Source organism: Harmonia axyridis, chromosome 4, assembly GCF_914767665.1.
Source record: "Harmonia axyridis chromosome 4, icHarAxyr1.1, whole genome shotgun sequence".
NCBI lineage: Eukaryota > Metazoa > Arthropoda > Insecta > Coleoptera > Coccinellidae > Harmonia > Harmonia axyridis.
Window position 1 is genome coordinate 34,922,924 of NC_059504.1, and position 15,382 is coordinate 34,938,305.

At 33.6% G+C, this 15,382-nt stretch overlaps 1 protein-coding gene across 1 annotated transcript in view; it reads left to right on the forward strand.

The window, feature by feature from the left end:
• Positions 1–18: 18 nt before the first annotated feature.
• The window catches only part of LOC123678298 (frizzled-7-B), a 61,051-nt gene continuing 45,687 nt past the window's right edge, over positions 19–15,382 (forward strand). Inside the window, exon 1 of the mRNA XM_045615280.1 lies at positions 19–1,382. Coding sequence (XP_045471236.1) covers positions 230–1,382 — 1,153 coding nt within the window. The 5' untranslated portion in view covers positions 19–229. The remainder of the gene's footprint in view (positions 1,383–15,382) is intronic.

Genomic DNA, 15,382 nt, shown 5'->3' on the forward strand with positions numbered 1-15,382 from the left:
CTGCTCCCCCCTTCTCATCCACTCTTGTTATGCCGCTTCCATTTGAGAATAGGTTAACTTAACCAGTTTGTGAGAGTGAGATCAACAGTGACCATGCGACGATTGTGTTCCTTCCCTTCGCGATACGGATACGATTTTGATACAAAAACATGATGTAAACAGAAGCTCGTTAAAAGCAATAATGTAATAAGAACAATATCAACAACAGTTTAAGAGAAAACTAGTCAAAATGTTTCGTGTAACTTTTTGTTTATTTATGCTCATCAAAGTAGCTACCCAACAGAGTATTGCTACGGAGATTGATGACATCCTACCTCATCATGATAGATGCCAACCAATTACAGTTCCTTTCTGCAAGGATATACCCTATAATCAGACGATTCTTCCGAATATGTTAGGCCATACCACTCAAGAAGAAGCCGGTTTATTGGTTCACCAACTGTTTCCCTTGATGAAAATAAATTGTAGTATACATTTTCAGTTTTTTATGTGTTCAGTGTTCTTACCTGTGTGTACAATCTTAGATCACCCCTTGCCACCTTGCAGACCGTTATGCCTGGCGGTTAAACAAGGTTGTGAAGTTATCATGAATAAATTCGGGTTCGAGTGGCCTCAGTATTTGGCTTGTGAACAATACCCAATGAATTCATCGAGTTCGAATCTGTGTGTCCCAGGAAATGTTAGTGAAACGATTCATTACAACCAAGATATCGGTTTTGACGATATCGAAGTGACTAAACACAAAGCTCCGCATCGTGGTGGTAAGGGCAGAGGAAGAGACATAGGATTCGTATGTCCCGAACAATTCAAGGTTCCCGAGATTTTGGAATATTCATTCAAAGTGGGAGAACGGGTCGAGAAGAATTGCGGTGCGCCATGTAAAATGATGTTTTTCAGCGAGAACAAAAGGCAGTTCGCGAAAGTTTGGATAGGGATATGGGCGATCATATGTTCCGTCAGTTGTCTGTTTACGGTTTGCACTTTTTTGATCGACAACGATAGGTTCAGGTATCCTGAACGTCCGATTATTTTCTTGTCGCTTTGTTACCTCATGGTGGCTATAGCGTACGTGATAGGTTTCCTGGCAGGTGATTCCATAGCTTGTAGGGAGCCATTCCCGTCAAAACATGGTACAATCACAGTGAGCACCATCACTCAAGGGACCAAATACGAACTGTGTACCATACTGTTTATGGTTTTGTATTTTTTCACCATGTCCTCGAGTATATGGTGGGTGGTTCTGACACTCACTTGGTTCTTGGCTGCTGGTTTGAAATGGGGCCATGAGGCTATCGAAGCAAATTCCCAGTACTTTCATCTAGCTGCGTGGGCTATACCAGCCATCAAGACGATTGCCATATTAGCTATGGGCAAGGTAGATGGTAAGTGTTATGATTGTGTTTCCTGATATTACATCAGGTTGTAGATAGAGACTTATTGACTTAATTCCAATTCAACAGTTGGTTACTTGAAGGTCGAACCCTCAAAAAGTTATTTGGGTTAGTGTCGGTGTTACACAGAAATGGAATAACACTTAAAATATCTAAATGAAGCCATCCCAAAATGAATATATCGGGTGTCCCAAGGTGAGTGGCCTATTAGATTATTATGGAAACTATTGATGGAAAAGATTTCAAATTTTGTGGATAGATATTTGGCCATGTTAGGTACATTTTTAAAATAATTTCACATTTCCAGTGTTGCCGGATGTACGACAATTTGGCAACAACTTTGTTATTTTAAATGGGACATCCGGTATTTCTATTTTTTTTATGATACTCCATAAAATATTAAATCTATTCACTCTTACTTTTCCATCCCTATCTTCAACGGTTTTTGAGTTATTAATTATTTTTCGAAATTTTAGATCAAATTGGCGTATTACGAAAATGACTCTAGTTCGCTCAATATTTGAGATTTAAGTCAGAAATTTTGCAAGTCGTTAGATATTGATCTGATCTGTGTCACTGCTTCTGAATTATGGTTGTCAATAATACAGGACGGACCAAAAAAAATCATCATTTTCCAAGTTACAAAATAGTAAAAAGTCTGTGTAAGTGAATAGAAAAATTGTAGAATTTGTTGTACTGATTCCAAAAATTGAAAAATATACTAGGTGTCTAATTTGAAAAAATAGACTTTTTTACAATTTTGTAACTTGGCAGATGATGATTTTTTTTGGTCCGTCCTGTATTATTGACAACCATAATTCAAAAGCAGTGACACAGATCAGATCAATATCTAACGACTCGCAAAATTTCTGACTTAAATCTCAAATATTGAGCGAACTAGAGTCATTTTCGTAATACGCCAATTTGATCTAAAATTTCGAAAAATAATTAATAACTTAAAAACCATTTAAGATAGGGATGGAAAAGTAAGAGTGAATAGATTTAATATTTTATGGAGTATCATAAAAAAAATAGAAATACCGGATGTCCCATTCAAAATAACAAAGTTGTTGCCAAATTGTCGTACATCCGGCAACACTGGAAATGTGAAATTATTTTAAAAATGTACCTTAACTGGCCAAATATCTATCCACAAAATTTGAAATCTTTATCATCAATAGTTTCCATAATAATCTAATAGGCCACTCACCTTGGGACACCCGATATAACATTACATAACCTCTACTAACATAACAATCACCTCACACAATGAATAAAATATCACAATGCTGAAGAAACCTACAACAAATAAATATTAACCACTACTCAATCGAAAGCATTTGAATATGTCCGAATTGAATGTTCGATGATTTCGAATATAGCCTACGTCAGAATTGAGATGGATACATGATTAGATAACCTTACCCTGAAGTATCAACCAATTGCAGATTTGCAGCTTGGAAACAAGTTTCTACAAAATTATAATTCCACTAGTATTCGTATCAACGAACATAGTATTGATACTGATAAAATGTATCCTTTCAAAGAACTTATAGATGATCTTCACGAAGAACATTTCCCGAAAATAAAGAACAAATTCGTTTAACCAGCGAAATTCACTAACATTCTATAGGTACCTAGGTATTTTATGTTGAAGTGAAAATCACGAGGAAAATTATCAATGTTACATAGGTACAACTGCTATGCTATTAAAGTTGAGACTATAAACTCTGTTAAGTTTATCAAAATACTCCTGAAAACATACCTACTTATTGATTTGCAATAAATAATCATTTCCATAAGATGGTAGATCGAGTGGTAGATGTTATGAAAAATACCTAATTTTACCGAAAAAAATTAATGTTGCAATGTTGCTCAGGTACTTAATATAATTTTGAGAATAGAAAACAGAAATAATTTATCGTATCAATATAAATTGAAGTTCATATAGACAAATCTTCATTTAACAGAGTATTCCTTTTAACTTCCTCCTAGTATTTCCAAGTCCAATTTAAACATTGCATTCCGTCGAAAAGTGTCGGAATATCACTTTTCAGCCTTGTAGACCTCGTGTAAGATAAAGAATAACACGAAATCATGGTCAGGTAATTTTTCCCACCTGTTGATAATAAGGGTCCAACGTAATCTGATTCTCCTAAACCCCGAAAAATAAAGACGTAAAGATATTCACAAACGGAACCGCTTTTGAAATATGCCGTTTCCATTTGGGCAGGTTATAGTAAGATTTTTTTTACCTACTCCTTCGAAATGAATAGTCTCCGACTGAAGGTTGTGAGCTAACAAAATCCAAGGAAGGTCCAAGATATCCTGTTTTCTTCTGAACAAAACATAAATGGAAGGGTACATTTTGAAGGACTCGTCCTATTTCGTTTATTAAACTCAACCATAAAAGTCTATATAATTACAAAAATGAAAAAAGTTGTGTTACGTTAATTCACGAGGAGATTTATCATTATGAAAGCTATTAGACAAAAATATTCCGTACTGTTTGTCTCTCGATTTGTCCACATAAATTCATTGCGAATTATTGAGTGGAAGAATTTAATTTATTGTCACCATACCTTTAAAGGTTTTTGCGTGATTATTTTCATGGATGAAGCTATAAGATTTATTCCGAAAATAATCCCGAACAATTATGTTATAAACATGTGGATACATAAGTATACTGATTTATATTTATTTTTAATTCGTATATTATCCAAAACTGAACAAAAAAAAGTGAAGTTTCGAAATTTTAATATTTTTGAGATAGATATGAAGTTGTACATGTTTTTGAAACATTTATTTAAAAACATGCAGAGAATATGTGTATTATGTTAAGAATGTTTCAGTTGATGATAAATACAAATCAATATTATATTATGTATTATTAATACCAAGTGTACAATGGATAAGGGCCAACAAAATTTGTCCAAACGATTAGGATCGAGAATGCATAGACTAATTCAATTATTCATATCTAAACCCCAACTCCTAACTTGATATTTTCACGTTAAACTGAAAAATTGACCAAATACATAATCAGAAATGTCTGAAAAAAATTCCATCCCAATAATCGGAATACATATACTCAAGGACGTACGCTCGGACGTACCTGAAAAATATGATGCCCCATCAATATTTCCGCATGTGCAAAAAATCCAATGCACAATAATATGAAATTAAAAAATACCGAGAAAAATTCAATACTCGTTCATTCAATCATAATTGTTATTAGATTCTATTAGATTAAAGAGATTTATTCTCTAGAAATATACTAGTTATTTTTTTATATCAAAATTAAATCTCTTATTGTAAAACTCATTGTATATTTATGTACAGTTTTGTGGTCTCTAAGGGCGCAATAGGCTCTTTAAATGACTAGCACTCAAATGTTCCTGATGCTTAGTACCTAGTGCTTCTCTCGAATTTTCATATTATCCACAATTTTTGTATGAAAAAATTAAAAGGCCTAAATAAATATATAATAATTAAATGCGAAGAATGAACTTCCTCCACGTGATTTTCGTTTCTTTCACCGAAATTCCGTGAAACATCTTCTCGAATATTTTAATTCATTAACCTTTAGATACGGGTTTCGAGTATAATATGAAAAACTGGCACATTGTAGGCTGAGAAGTGCGCTATCAATCATCAGCCTAACTTTGATCAATATTCAACATATGACCAGTGCGGATGAGATACCAAAATCATCAAAACACCAGACTTGGGAGATCTTATTTATTTATCTCCGATTTCCATATGCCGACAGCATCCGCATTAGCCAAATTACCCAATTTATTCACGAAGTGCGGATTCGCAACAATCACTGAAACCAGTATACACTTAACGAATACCGATTAAAAACAAATTGGCTTCTAATTTGCATAGGCCACTCCGATTGATATCTGCCAGATCGCTCAATCTAGCTCTAATCTTCTAAAATTCCTTACAGATTCATTTCCCCTGATCAGTGGTTACAATTGACTATTTCCTCATCATATCTCCTCAATAATTTTCTCGTTGATGATGCGAAAATTGCCAGATTGGTGAGATTATTCAATAAAACGCTCCAACAGGATCTCGCTCTTCGAGAAAGATCATGACCATTGCTTCATTAAAAAGCTGAGGAGTCGTAAATTTTTATGGATAACTGAACCTTGTTATGATCAATCAAGCACTGACGATAATTAGTGAGACTCACAGGTTGTAATATAATTTGATTGTTCGAAAAGAGCCACCATTTCCATTGTCATCGTTTATGACAGTGTCAACGTTTACAGTTGACAATTCGAAAGTTCATTCTCGCAAGTCACCATTTATTCACACTGCTGTGAGAATTGCTTTTTTTATTAGGGTCAGCTCTCTTCCTCATTGCTGTCATTATCTATCATTTTATTTGCATGTTACACGAACATGGATTTCATTTGTTTTAATGAACAATAATAGATGATTAATCATTGGAGTACTCGAATAATTACATCTAGCTGTCTGAGCATATCTCCATAGGTATTGAGGCAACGTTGCCGATTTTGCACAGAGCTTAATTACTTCCATAACACTTCGGTTCTTTGATGTTAATATTTTAAGCTTGTCCCAACCTCGGTCCCAACTCTTTCCAGCAGATGGGGCGTTGCAAAATTCACGAAAGCTTTTTTACTTTACTGACAACTCATCAAAAACAATCTTGAAATTTTATTTGGAACGATTAGGATGTACATTTGTTAGTTTGCCAATAAGCGCTTCGACATATTATAACTTTGAAACTAATAGATAGATTTAATCTCGGATTTAATACTAATAGATTATGGACTCTTAGTCCGTGATTTCTTGTTTTATCTCTTCGTAATTAAATTGTTAAGTTCAATCATGTATGCGTTGTTTCATATGCTATTTAAAATGAATTGGTACTTGTCCGTATCCATTCTGGAGCCCTATGAAAATAATCTTCTGATGAATCCATCTCATTACAACTCTTTCGATTTCTCCACTTGTTTAAGATGGTGAAACATCGAAATTGGCCCACCCTATACAGATAGAAAGACAGACAAAAATAAAAAAATGTGTGTGCTTTATCTCTTTTCTTATAGTCCACGTTAATTTTTTCATGGATTCATAAAATAAAAGACACGTCTGTTTCGACTGCTTTATTATATGTATAGACAATACAATTACATGGTTCAATTCAATACAGCAATATCATTGAAGCATAAAAAGTTTAATTAAATGGTTTCCAGATATGGAATTTTAAATTAAATTTCTTCATTGTCGCCCCTATAACCACTATCAGCCGTTGTCCAGGTTTTTCTCAGAAGCTTATATTAATGAATTTTTAATTTTTCCTCTATTTTTTTTATCATTCGTTCTACCAACTTGAAAAATGGTTAATATTATGACCCTCTGCAAGGGTTATTTCCATAATCGTTTTTCAAGGAACTAGAAATACTCTTAGAGAAGAAAATGGTAAAAAATAGGAGGGAAATCTTGAAATTCCTTAATTCCAAACCGTTTTGGATTTTTTTCTTCAATATTTTTTCCACTGTGAAAATTTGGAAAAAATCCAAAACAAGTTCGAATGATGAAAGCGTAGGAATTATACCTCGCATTTTACCTATTTTATCGGATAATTAATGTCACGTAATGATAAATTCAAAACAAAAATGGTATATTTAACATTAATTGGTAACATTTGAAGCAAATAGCCGGATCATTACAAACTACCTTACATAAAAACAAAGGTAATCCAAATTCGATTGTTGAGAACATTACCATCTTATTCCATAAAGACATTATCAAAAACAGTTATGAAAACTTTCGATTATAGCCCTTGTCATAAAACACATATTCACTAACTCAGTTCCACACCACATGGGTAATAAATACATCAACTTCTGAAATCATTAAATAAATTGATATGTAAATGAGCCGGCTAGATTCGAAGATAATTTCACACTTCTCAAATGGAAATAATTGATTTGTTTGTCGAGACACTATATCCTATTCCGTTATGTTGAGTACAGAATTTAATTTTTATTAGAACGACCACAAATATACTTCATTAAATGTTGCACCAACATATTTTTAATCTTGTTAACTGTAACCGAGACTATAACTGATACCTAAAAAAAGTTCGAAACCGATGTGTCAGTGCATTTTATGAATTCATTTGAAGTAATTATCGTGAACCATTAGAAAAGAGTAAGAGTACACCTCGGAGTACACGAAAATACAAATTTTTGTCTGTACACGCCAATCTCTGAAATATTATTGCAATTTTCAGAGTTGGATGATTGAGATCAACTTCGAGCAGCATTTAGACTTTTTTCTTTGAAAACTGATGAAAATTATGGAATGAGGATAACACTAACATGCAAACAGGTGTTTTCGAGGGTGTTTTAGAGCTCTCCTTGTAATTTTTATAAAGTATGGAATGTATGGAATTCTAAAATCGATTGAAAAAAACGTCCATTTTGCCGTTCCCATTCCTATATTGTCCTTCATCCATAGTTCTCAATGGATTATAAAAACTATCCACATAAATTTCAGTATAAAAATCGATTGCTAATGCTATATCCTATTGACCCTTCTAGTTCATAATAACATGATCCATGATTTTTGAAAGCAAAAATTAATGAAGAAAACAGATTTTTTTTTAACTTAATTTATCGGGAATTGAACGACACAATTATTAAACGTAAAATGTTTATTGTTATGATGATGCTTGATACAATTTTTGTCAGTTAAAAATACATAATCTTTTCTTTATTTAATATTTTTGTATTATTTACGTGTTTCGAGATAGTTTTCGTTGTAAGGGAGAATAATAAACCCTAATGTAAATTTTACATTGTTCTTGGGCGCTCGTTCGTGTCATTTTTTAATTATACATATTCTTAGAAGTAAATTGAAAACATTTCAGGAGATGTTCAATATCACGAACGATTTCAATGATTCATGATTGAAAATTAACCAACAAGAAGCCGACGTAACTGTTGAGAACATATATCATAGACTCGTATAAAAAGAAGAACTCTGCTCATGCTCATGCCAAAACGTTGTGCTATGAACGCTGGAGGCTGCCCTGAAACCAGTTTGGAATTTATTTAGAGCTACCAAGCTTTGATACGCGACAAAGGCATATTATCATTTCCAGATAGAAATCAGTCTGTAATTTACATATCTGCTAGGTTTCTGTTTACACTAGATGCTGGGAAATGCAACTCGCTCGAGAGACGTCCCAAGATTACATGTGTGATTACAACCGATTCAATATTGAATGAAGCGTATCTTCGATCTATTCCTTTGAACATTTTGCGAAAGTTTGGAAATCTGTTATCCGTACAAATATAGATTATGATATGGAATATAGACTGATGGAAATAGATAACCGAATGAAAATTCGCAAAAAACAGTGACTTGGCTGCAGGAGGTTTCGAGCAGTGGCGTACCGGGAACCGAGGAACACAGCGGATTTTTTTAAAATTTTTCTTCATATGTTTATTTGAAGGTTAATCATTCAGTAATATGGATCATTTATACACTGCTGAACGTGTGAAAACTTACTACAAAAATAATGATTCTGTAGTCACTACCTTTCGTATATTACGGTCAGATTATAGTCGAAAAAATCGTCCATCTGAGCATATAACTGATGAAACAGTGAAAAAATTCGAAGATACTGTATCTGTTATGGTTGTCTTAAGGCCCATACATCATCAAAATGCACGCTCCTCTTAAAATATTGCTGCTGTAAATGAAAGTGAGGAAAAAAATCCAAATTTATCCATTCCACGGAGCGCACAACATTTGGGCCTCTCTTACGGCGTATTTTCGGCTGGATTTGCTCTCCATCCTGATTGAGTTGACATTAAAACCAAAGTCAGCTGAACATGGAATGTGTAAAACATATGCCAATTGGGAGCTTCGTACAACAACGTTTGGATGACGATTTTTCGCATCGCATTTTCTTCAGCGACAAAGCACATTTTTTACTCGGTGGCTATGTAAACAAGCAAAATTGTGGCCTATTCGGCAATGAATATCCTCATGTAATTGCTGAGAGTCCATATCACATTTAGAAAAAGATACTGTTTGGTTTGCAATTTGGTCTGATGGAGTGATTTGCCTTTAGTTCTTAGTTCTTTGAAAATGAAGATACCGTTACGTCTGAAATTAATTAGGATTGAAAGAGATGTGCCTCCAGCATGATGATGCTACAAGTCACACAACACGACCCGTTTTGGCTTTATTGCAAGAAAAAATCCCACAAAGCGTAATTTCTTGTTCCAGAGGTGTGAATTGGCCACCAAAATCTTTGATTTATAGGCCTTATAGCATTTGATTTTTTTTGTTGTGGGGTAAGGATCATGTTTATGCCGATAATCCTCAGATTGTTGACGAGCTGAAAAACAACATCCGTCAAGTATGGGCCGAAATGTGCCTTCGAGTCATCGAAAATTACCTCTCAAGGATATAGTCCTTTAAGAAACCTCGAGAAGAATATTTAAATGATTTTGTATAATGGCAAGATCCAAGCATTATATTGAAATGAAAATTTGATCGATAATATAAATGGAAGTATATTTCATTTATGTTTTTTCTCTGAAAATTCCAAATCTTATGGAAAATAATACACAGCAATTGAAAATTCACTCCGAGATTTCTCATTTCAAAATTTACATTAATCAAAAAACAATAAGGTTCACAAAACAATAGTCAACATCACGTGGCTCCTCCAGAGATTAACAGACTCAACATACCTCCATGAATGTTGTCGCTTGTAAAAAATTAAAAACATGTGAATTCATTACAGTGTTTTTTTGTCGTGAAATCTATCCAACCATGAAAAATTTCAATGCGTCCAGACCTCTGAGAAGTCCTGCTTTGACAAGCCGACAAGTTTTATCCTCTCTCTTATCAGATTACCTCTCAAATTACTACTGATTTTATCACAGAGTATCAATAGCATAATTCTTCTCTGTGCGGACCAGCTGACCTTCAGGCCTTGTTCTGTTCTGTATCTCGTAGACGGTGGATCATTAAATCGTGTAAAATTAAAAGACTCAATGACCCTAAATGATACATTTCGACCTGATTGCGGTGCCATAATCATTTTACGTTATGACGAATAATTTGTTCCAACTTGATGCCCATATCTTGTAAAGATTGTAACTCGTGTGAAGTTGTTCTAGGCTAGGGGGGTACAGTAGCCACTTTCCTGTGAGAATGGCCTAAAAATGTTCAGTAATGGTTCGTTTTAACATCACGTTCTACTTATAAAGGGAACCCGAGCTTCGATTTTAATTAAAATAAGTTGTTGAACGACCTGTATCGGGTTTTTTAATATTATTCTATTACATTATGTATGATATACCTGGTAACCAGATACGTGGGGTAACTAATGGGTAAATATTAAAAATTATTACAAAAAAGTTGTACTCTATAATTCAGCAAAATAATCATCAAAACCCTCAATGATGCTGAATTGACAATAATTTTGGTTCACTATTTTCAATAAGGTGTTCAAGATAAAATATTTTCTAAATGTCAGAAAAAAGAATTGATCATGTTGAGTTATCTTATTATTGGCGCCAAGCTATATTACGGATAAATGCTCAAATTTTTATTTCAATACACTATCATTAGGCTCCTTTAAAGTTGTATGTTTGGAAATATACAAGGTGTATCAAAAGAGTGTGAATGACCAAACATATGTTTTTTCTTACGCAAAGGTCTTCTTTTTGTATAAGGACTGGAATTTTATTACCTACGCCTCTACCATAATTTCTCCAATTTTCTACTGTTGTTCGTTTGGGAGTTTACTCCCTTCTGCATGACACTATTTTCCTCTATTTGGTTCTTTGAGAGAGGTATTTCCTCTTGTGTGTCTTTCTTGTTGGATTTTGTATTATCTTTCTTATTCTCTATGCTCGTGCGCTTCTAGCGCCCCTATTGTCTTCATCATTTTTTTGTTTACTCTATTCCTTTTGGCTAACCTGATATCATGTAGGATTTAGTCAATAAACATTATTATTATTATATATTTCTTCAATAGTTTCGATTTTCAATTCTTCTCCAATTTGTTGATTGCTAATATACCATGGGGTGCCAACCGCTGTTTTGATTACTGTATTTAGTAAAAAAGCTTGAATTCAAACGAAATTTTGCATGCCTACCCTACTCCCTAAGGGCATTTTTTTGAAGATATTTTCGATTTTGGGGGAACACCAGTGGCGTGCAATTCGATCACAAAAGGTTTTTTTGAAGGAATGAATCTCGGAATGAATGAAGCAATATCGAACTGCTTGTTCAATTTGGAGTATAATTTGCTTTTACTGAACAAAATTTGAAATTCCAGATCCAGAGATTCAGATTAGTTTTTTCGAAAGACGTGCTAACTCGAAATTGGCTACAAATTCATAATTGAGTCAGCCAAGGAAACTAATAATTTTAAAATGAGCTTGGAATGAATGGCAATATTTCATGGCAGATTGAAATGAAATTGATTCCAATAAAATACTTGAAGAGCACTCCTCAAAATCGAAAGGAATGGCAATAATCCAAATCGCTGCTTGAATCTCCCCATGGGAAACGTGAAGTCCATGCATCAAGAATATTGATGAATTCACCGGCGTGAACTTGGCAGCCACTTTTCAGCAGCCGAATTCATTCCAGCAGCCAAACGACCAGTGGCGTCGGTAGAATTTAAAACTAACGAATCGATCTGTTTTTGGGGTGCAACGCAAGAATTCGCTTTTTGAGTTTACTTGAACGACTTCAGTCAAGTTTTTGTGACATTTCAATGCTCGAAATAATATTATAGATGAACTTGAATTATGCTGATCAATGAAACGACGGGGTATATACAAGTATTTTCACTAATGAAATCTTGAAAAACGTTTAGCCAAGTTGATATTTGGAATACTTACTCTTCAATAGGAACAGAATAACACATCCGAAGCACATTGATTTGCAGGCCGTCTAAGGGGTAGTTTACACTTGTGAATTTTTCGAAATTTTCAAAAATGACCCTGTTAAAAAAATTTAGCCAAATTCATATTTGGTATTCCTACTCTTGAATAGCTAAAGAATAACATATCCGAAGGATTTTGATTCGCAGGCCGTCTAAGGGGTAGTTTACACTTGTGAATTTTTCGAAATTTTCAAAATTGATCATGTTAAAAATGTTTAGCCAAGTTCATATTTGGTATTCTTACTCGTAAATAGCTACAGAATAACATATCCGAAGCACATTGATTTGCAGGCCGTCTAAGAGGTAGTTTACACTTGTGAATTTTTCGAAATTTTCAAAAATGACCCTGTTAAAAATGTTTAGCCAAATTCATATTTGGTATTCCTACTCTTGAATAGCTAAAGAATAACATATCCGAAGGATTTTGATTTGCAGGCCGTCTAAGGGGTAGTTTACACTTGTGAATTTTTCGAAATTTTCAAAATTGATCATGTTAAAAATGTTTAGCCAAATTCATATTTGGTATTCCTACTCTTGAATAGCTAAAGAATAACATATCCGAAGGATTTTGATTTGCAGGCCGTCTAAGGGGTAGTTTACACTTGTGAATTTTTCGAAATTTTCAAAATTGATCATGTTAAAAATGTTTAGCCAAATTCATATTTGGTATTCCTACTCTTGAATAGCTAAAGAATAACATATCCGAAGGATTTTGATTTGCAGGCCGTCTAAGGGGTAGTTTACACTTGTGAATTTTTCGAAATTTTCAAAATTGATCATGTTAAAAATGTTTAGCCAAATTCATATTTGGTATTCCTACTCTTGAATAGCTAAAGAATAACATATCCGAAGGATTTTGATTTGCAGGCCGTCTAAGGGGTAGTTTACACTTGTGAATTTTTCGAAATTTTCAAAAATGACCCTGTTAAAAATGTTCAGCCAAATTCATATTTGGTATTCCTACTCTCGAATAGCTAAAGAATAACATATCCGAAGGATTTTGATTTGCAGGCCGTCTAAGGGGTAGTTTACACTTGTGAATTTTTCGAAATTTTCAAAATTGATCATGTTAAAAATGTTTAGCCAAGTTCATATTTGGTATTCTTACTCGTAAATAGCTCAAAAATAACATATCCGAAGGATTTTGATTTGCAGGCCGTCTAAGGGGTAGTTTAGACTTGTGAATTTTTCGAAATTTTCAAAATTGATCATGTTAAAAATGTTTAGCCAAATTCATATTCGGTATTCCTACTCTTGAATAGCTAAAGAATAACATATCCGAAGGATTTTGATTTGCAGGCCGTCTAAGGGGTAGTTTACACTTGTGAATTTTTCGAAATTTTCAAAATTGATCATGTTAAAAAAGTTTAGCCAAATTCATATTTGGTATTCCTACTCTTGAATAGCTAAAGAATAACATATCCGAAGGATTTTGATTTGCAGGCCGTCTAAGGGGTAGTTTACACTTGTGAATTTTTCGAAATTTTCAAAAATGACCCTGTTAAAAATGTTTAGCCAAATTCATATTTGGTATTCCTACTTGTTTCCCGGATATTTGTGCATTGCATAGAGTAATAAACATAGATAGAGGAAGTATAAGCAATTTTTAGATGTCCCCAACATGGTTAGATTACGTTGTCGGATTGAGATATAAATATTTTCAAATGCACAATCTTACTATACCATTATGAATGTATATTATATTGAATAAAATATATTTACTCGTATATTTATTTGAGTGATTCTCAAGTCAATATGTAAATTTGAATATTTGGGATCCGATATTTTCCTAATTGTCGAATTTATATTGAGCAGAATATTTATTATTTTCTGTATCTACCTGCTGAAATCCAAGGTTTGGCAACTTTTGCTAACCTAGTGTCATCGGTTGTTTCACGTCGTTAGGCGCGCTTGAAGTTTGTTTCCTGAATTTCTGATATATTTAGGTATTCATTTCAATATATTTTGAGTTAATATGAAACGTTGATTCACTATGGGACATAAAAAGTGCGTTCTTCGTGGGGAAACTAGCGAATTCAGTGAAATATCGTATCACTGATATGTTTTCATTTCCGCGCGCTTCATGTCAAATTTGATAGTTCATGTTGGGGACAAAATTTGCTTACTGAAAATGACATATGCTCCCTCTATCTATGTTTATTACTATGAGGTGCATTGCATGAATGACATTTGCCGTGGACTATTCGGTACAACAATAGAATTTTTTATTTTGAAATTATATTTCTATATTTCTTTCTGCTATGGATACAACTCCTTTTCATGTATATTTGGTAGTGAATCCGGTGTTATTTCAGGGCTACCACATGTTCTAAACACTTTATTATGTATTTCTTTTCTGTGTGCTACCGCTTCATCAACATAACCGACAGAAACCGTTGATTATTTCCAACCGCCATGTTTCTTTAATGTCATCAAGTCTTCTCCAGATTCAACTGAAAGCATAGAAGTCTATCTTTGAAATGATAGCTTGTATATGAGTTAGCATTTTCCAGTTGTTGAAAATTATCAACTATTTCATGCAACTTATGAAATTGATTTTTATTCAAAACCTGGTTGATACATTTCTAATTGCTGCTGCTGAACGAAGGCTGTGTACTTTCTGTAAAATGCGATAAAAACTCCGCTTCGCGTTGGAAAACAACACAACCTCAATCTAACATCTAATATTTTTTTCCCTTGTATAATAAATAACTATTATTCCTTCTTGATATTACGGTAATTTTCCACTTATATTCGCTCTCCGTTATTATGTTATTCATTTGAATATCCCACATTCATTAGAGGCCTTAGAATTCGTTATATTCATTGAAATTGAAATACAAAAAAAAGAACATTTGTAACTTTACAATTGCCCATTGAGGCAAAAATTGTCAAGCTGTCAAAATTTCTAGGCGTGGTTTGGCTTATTTGGCAACGAAACTCCTACACCGGTTTCTACAAATTTAATAAAATCCAAATTTACAATGGTCGACTTTTTCATTCTGTACAAAATAAGACA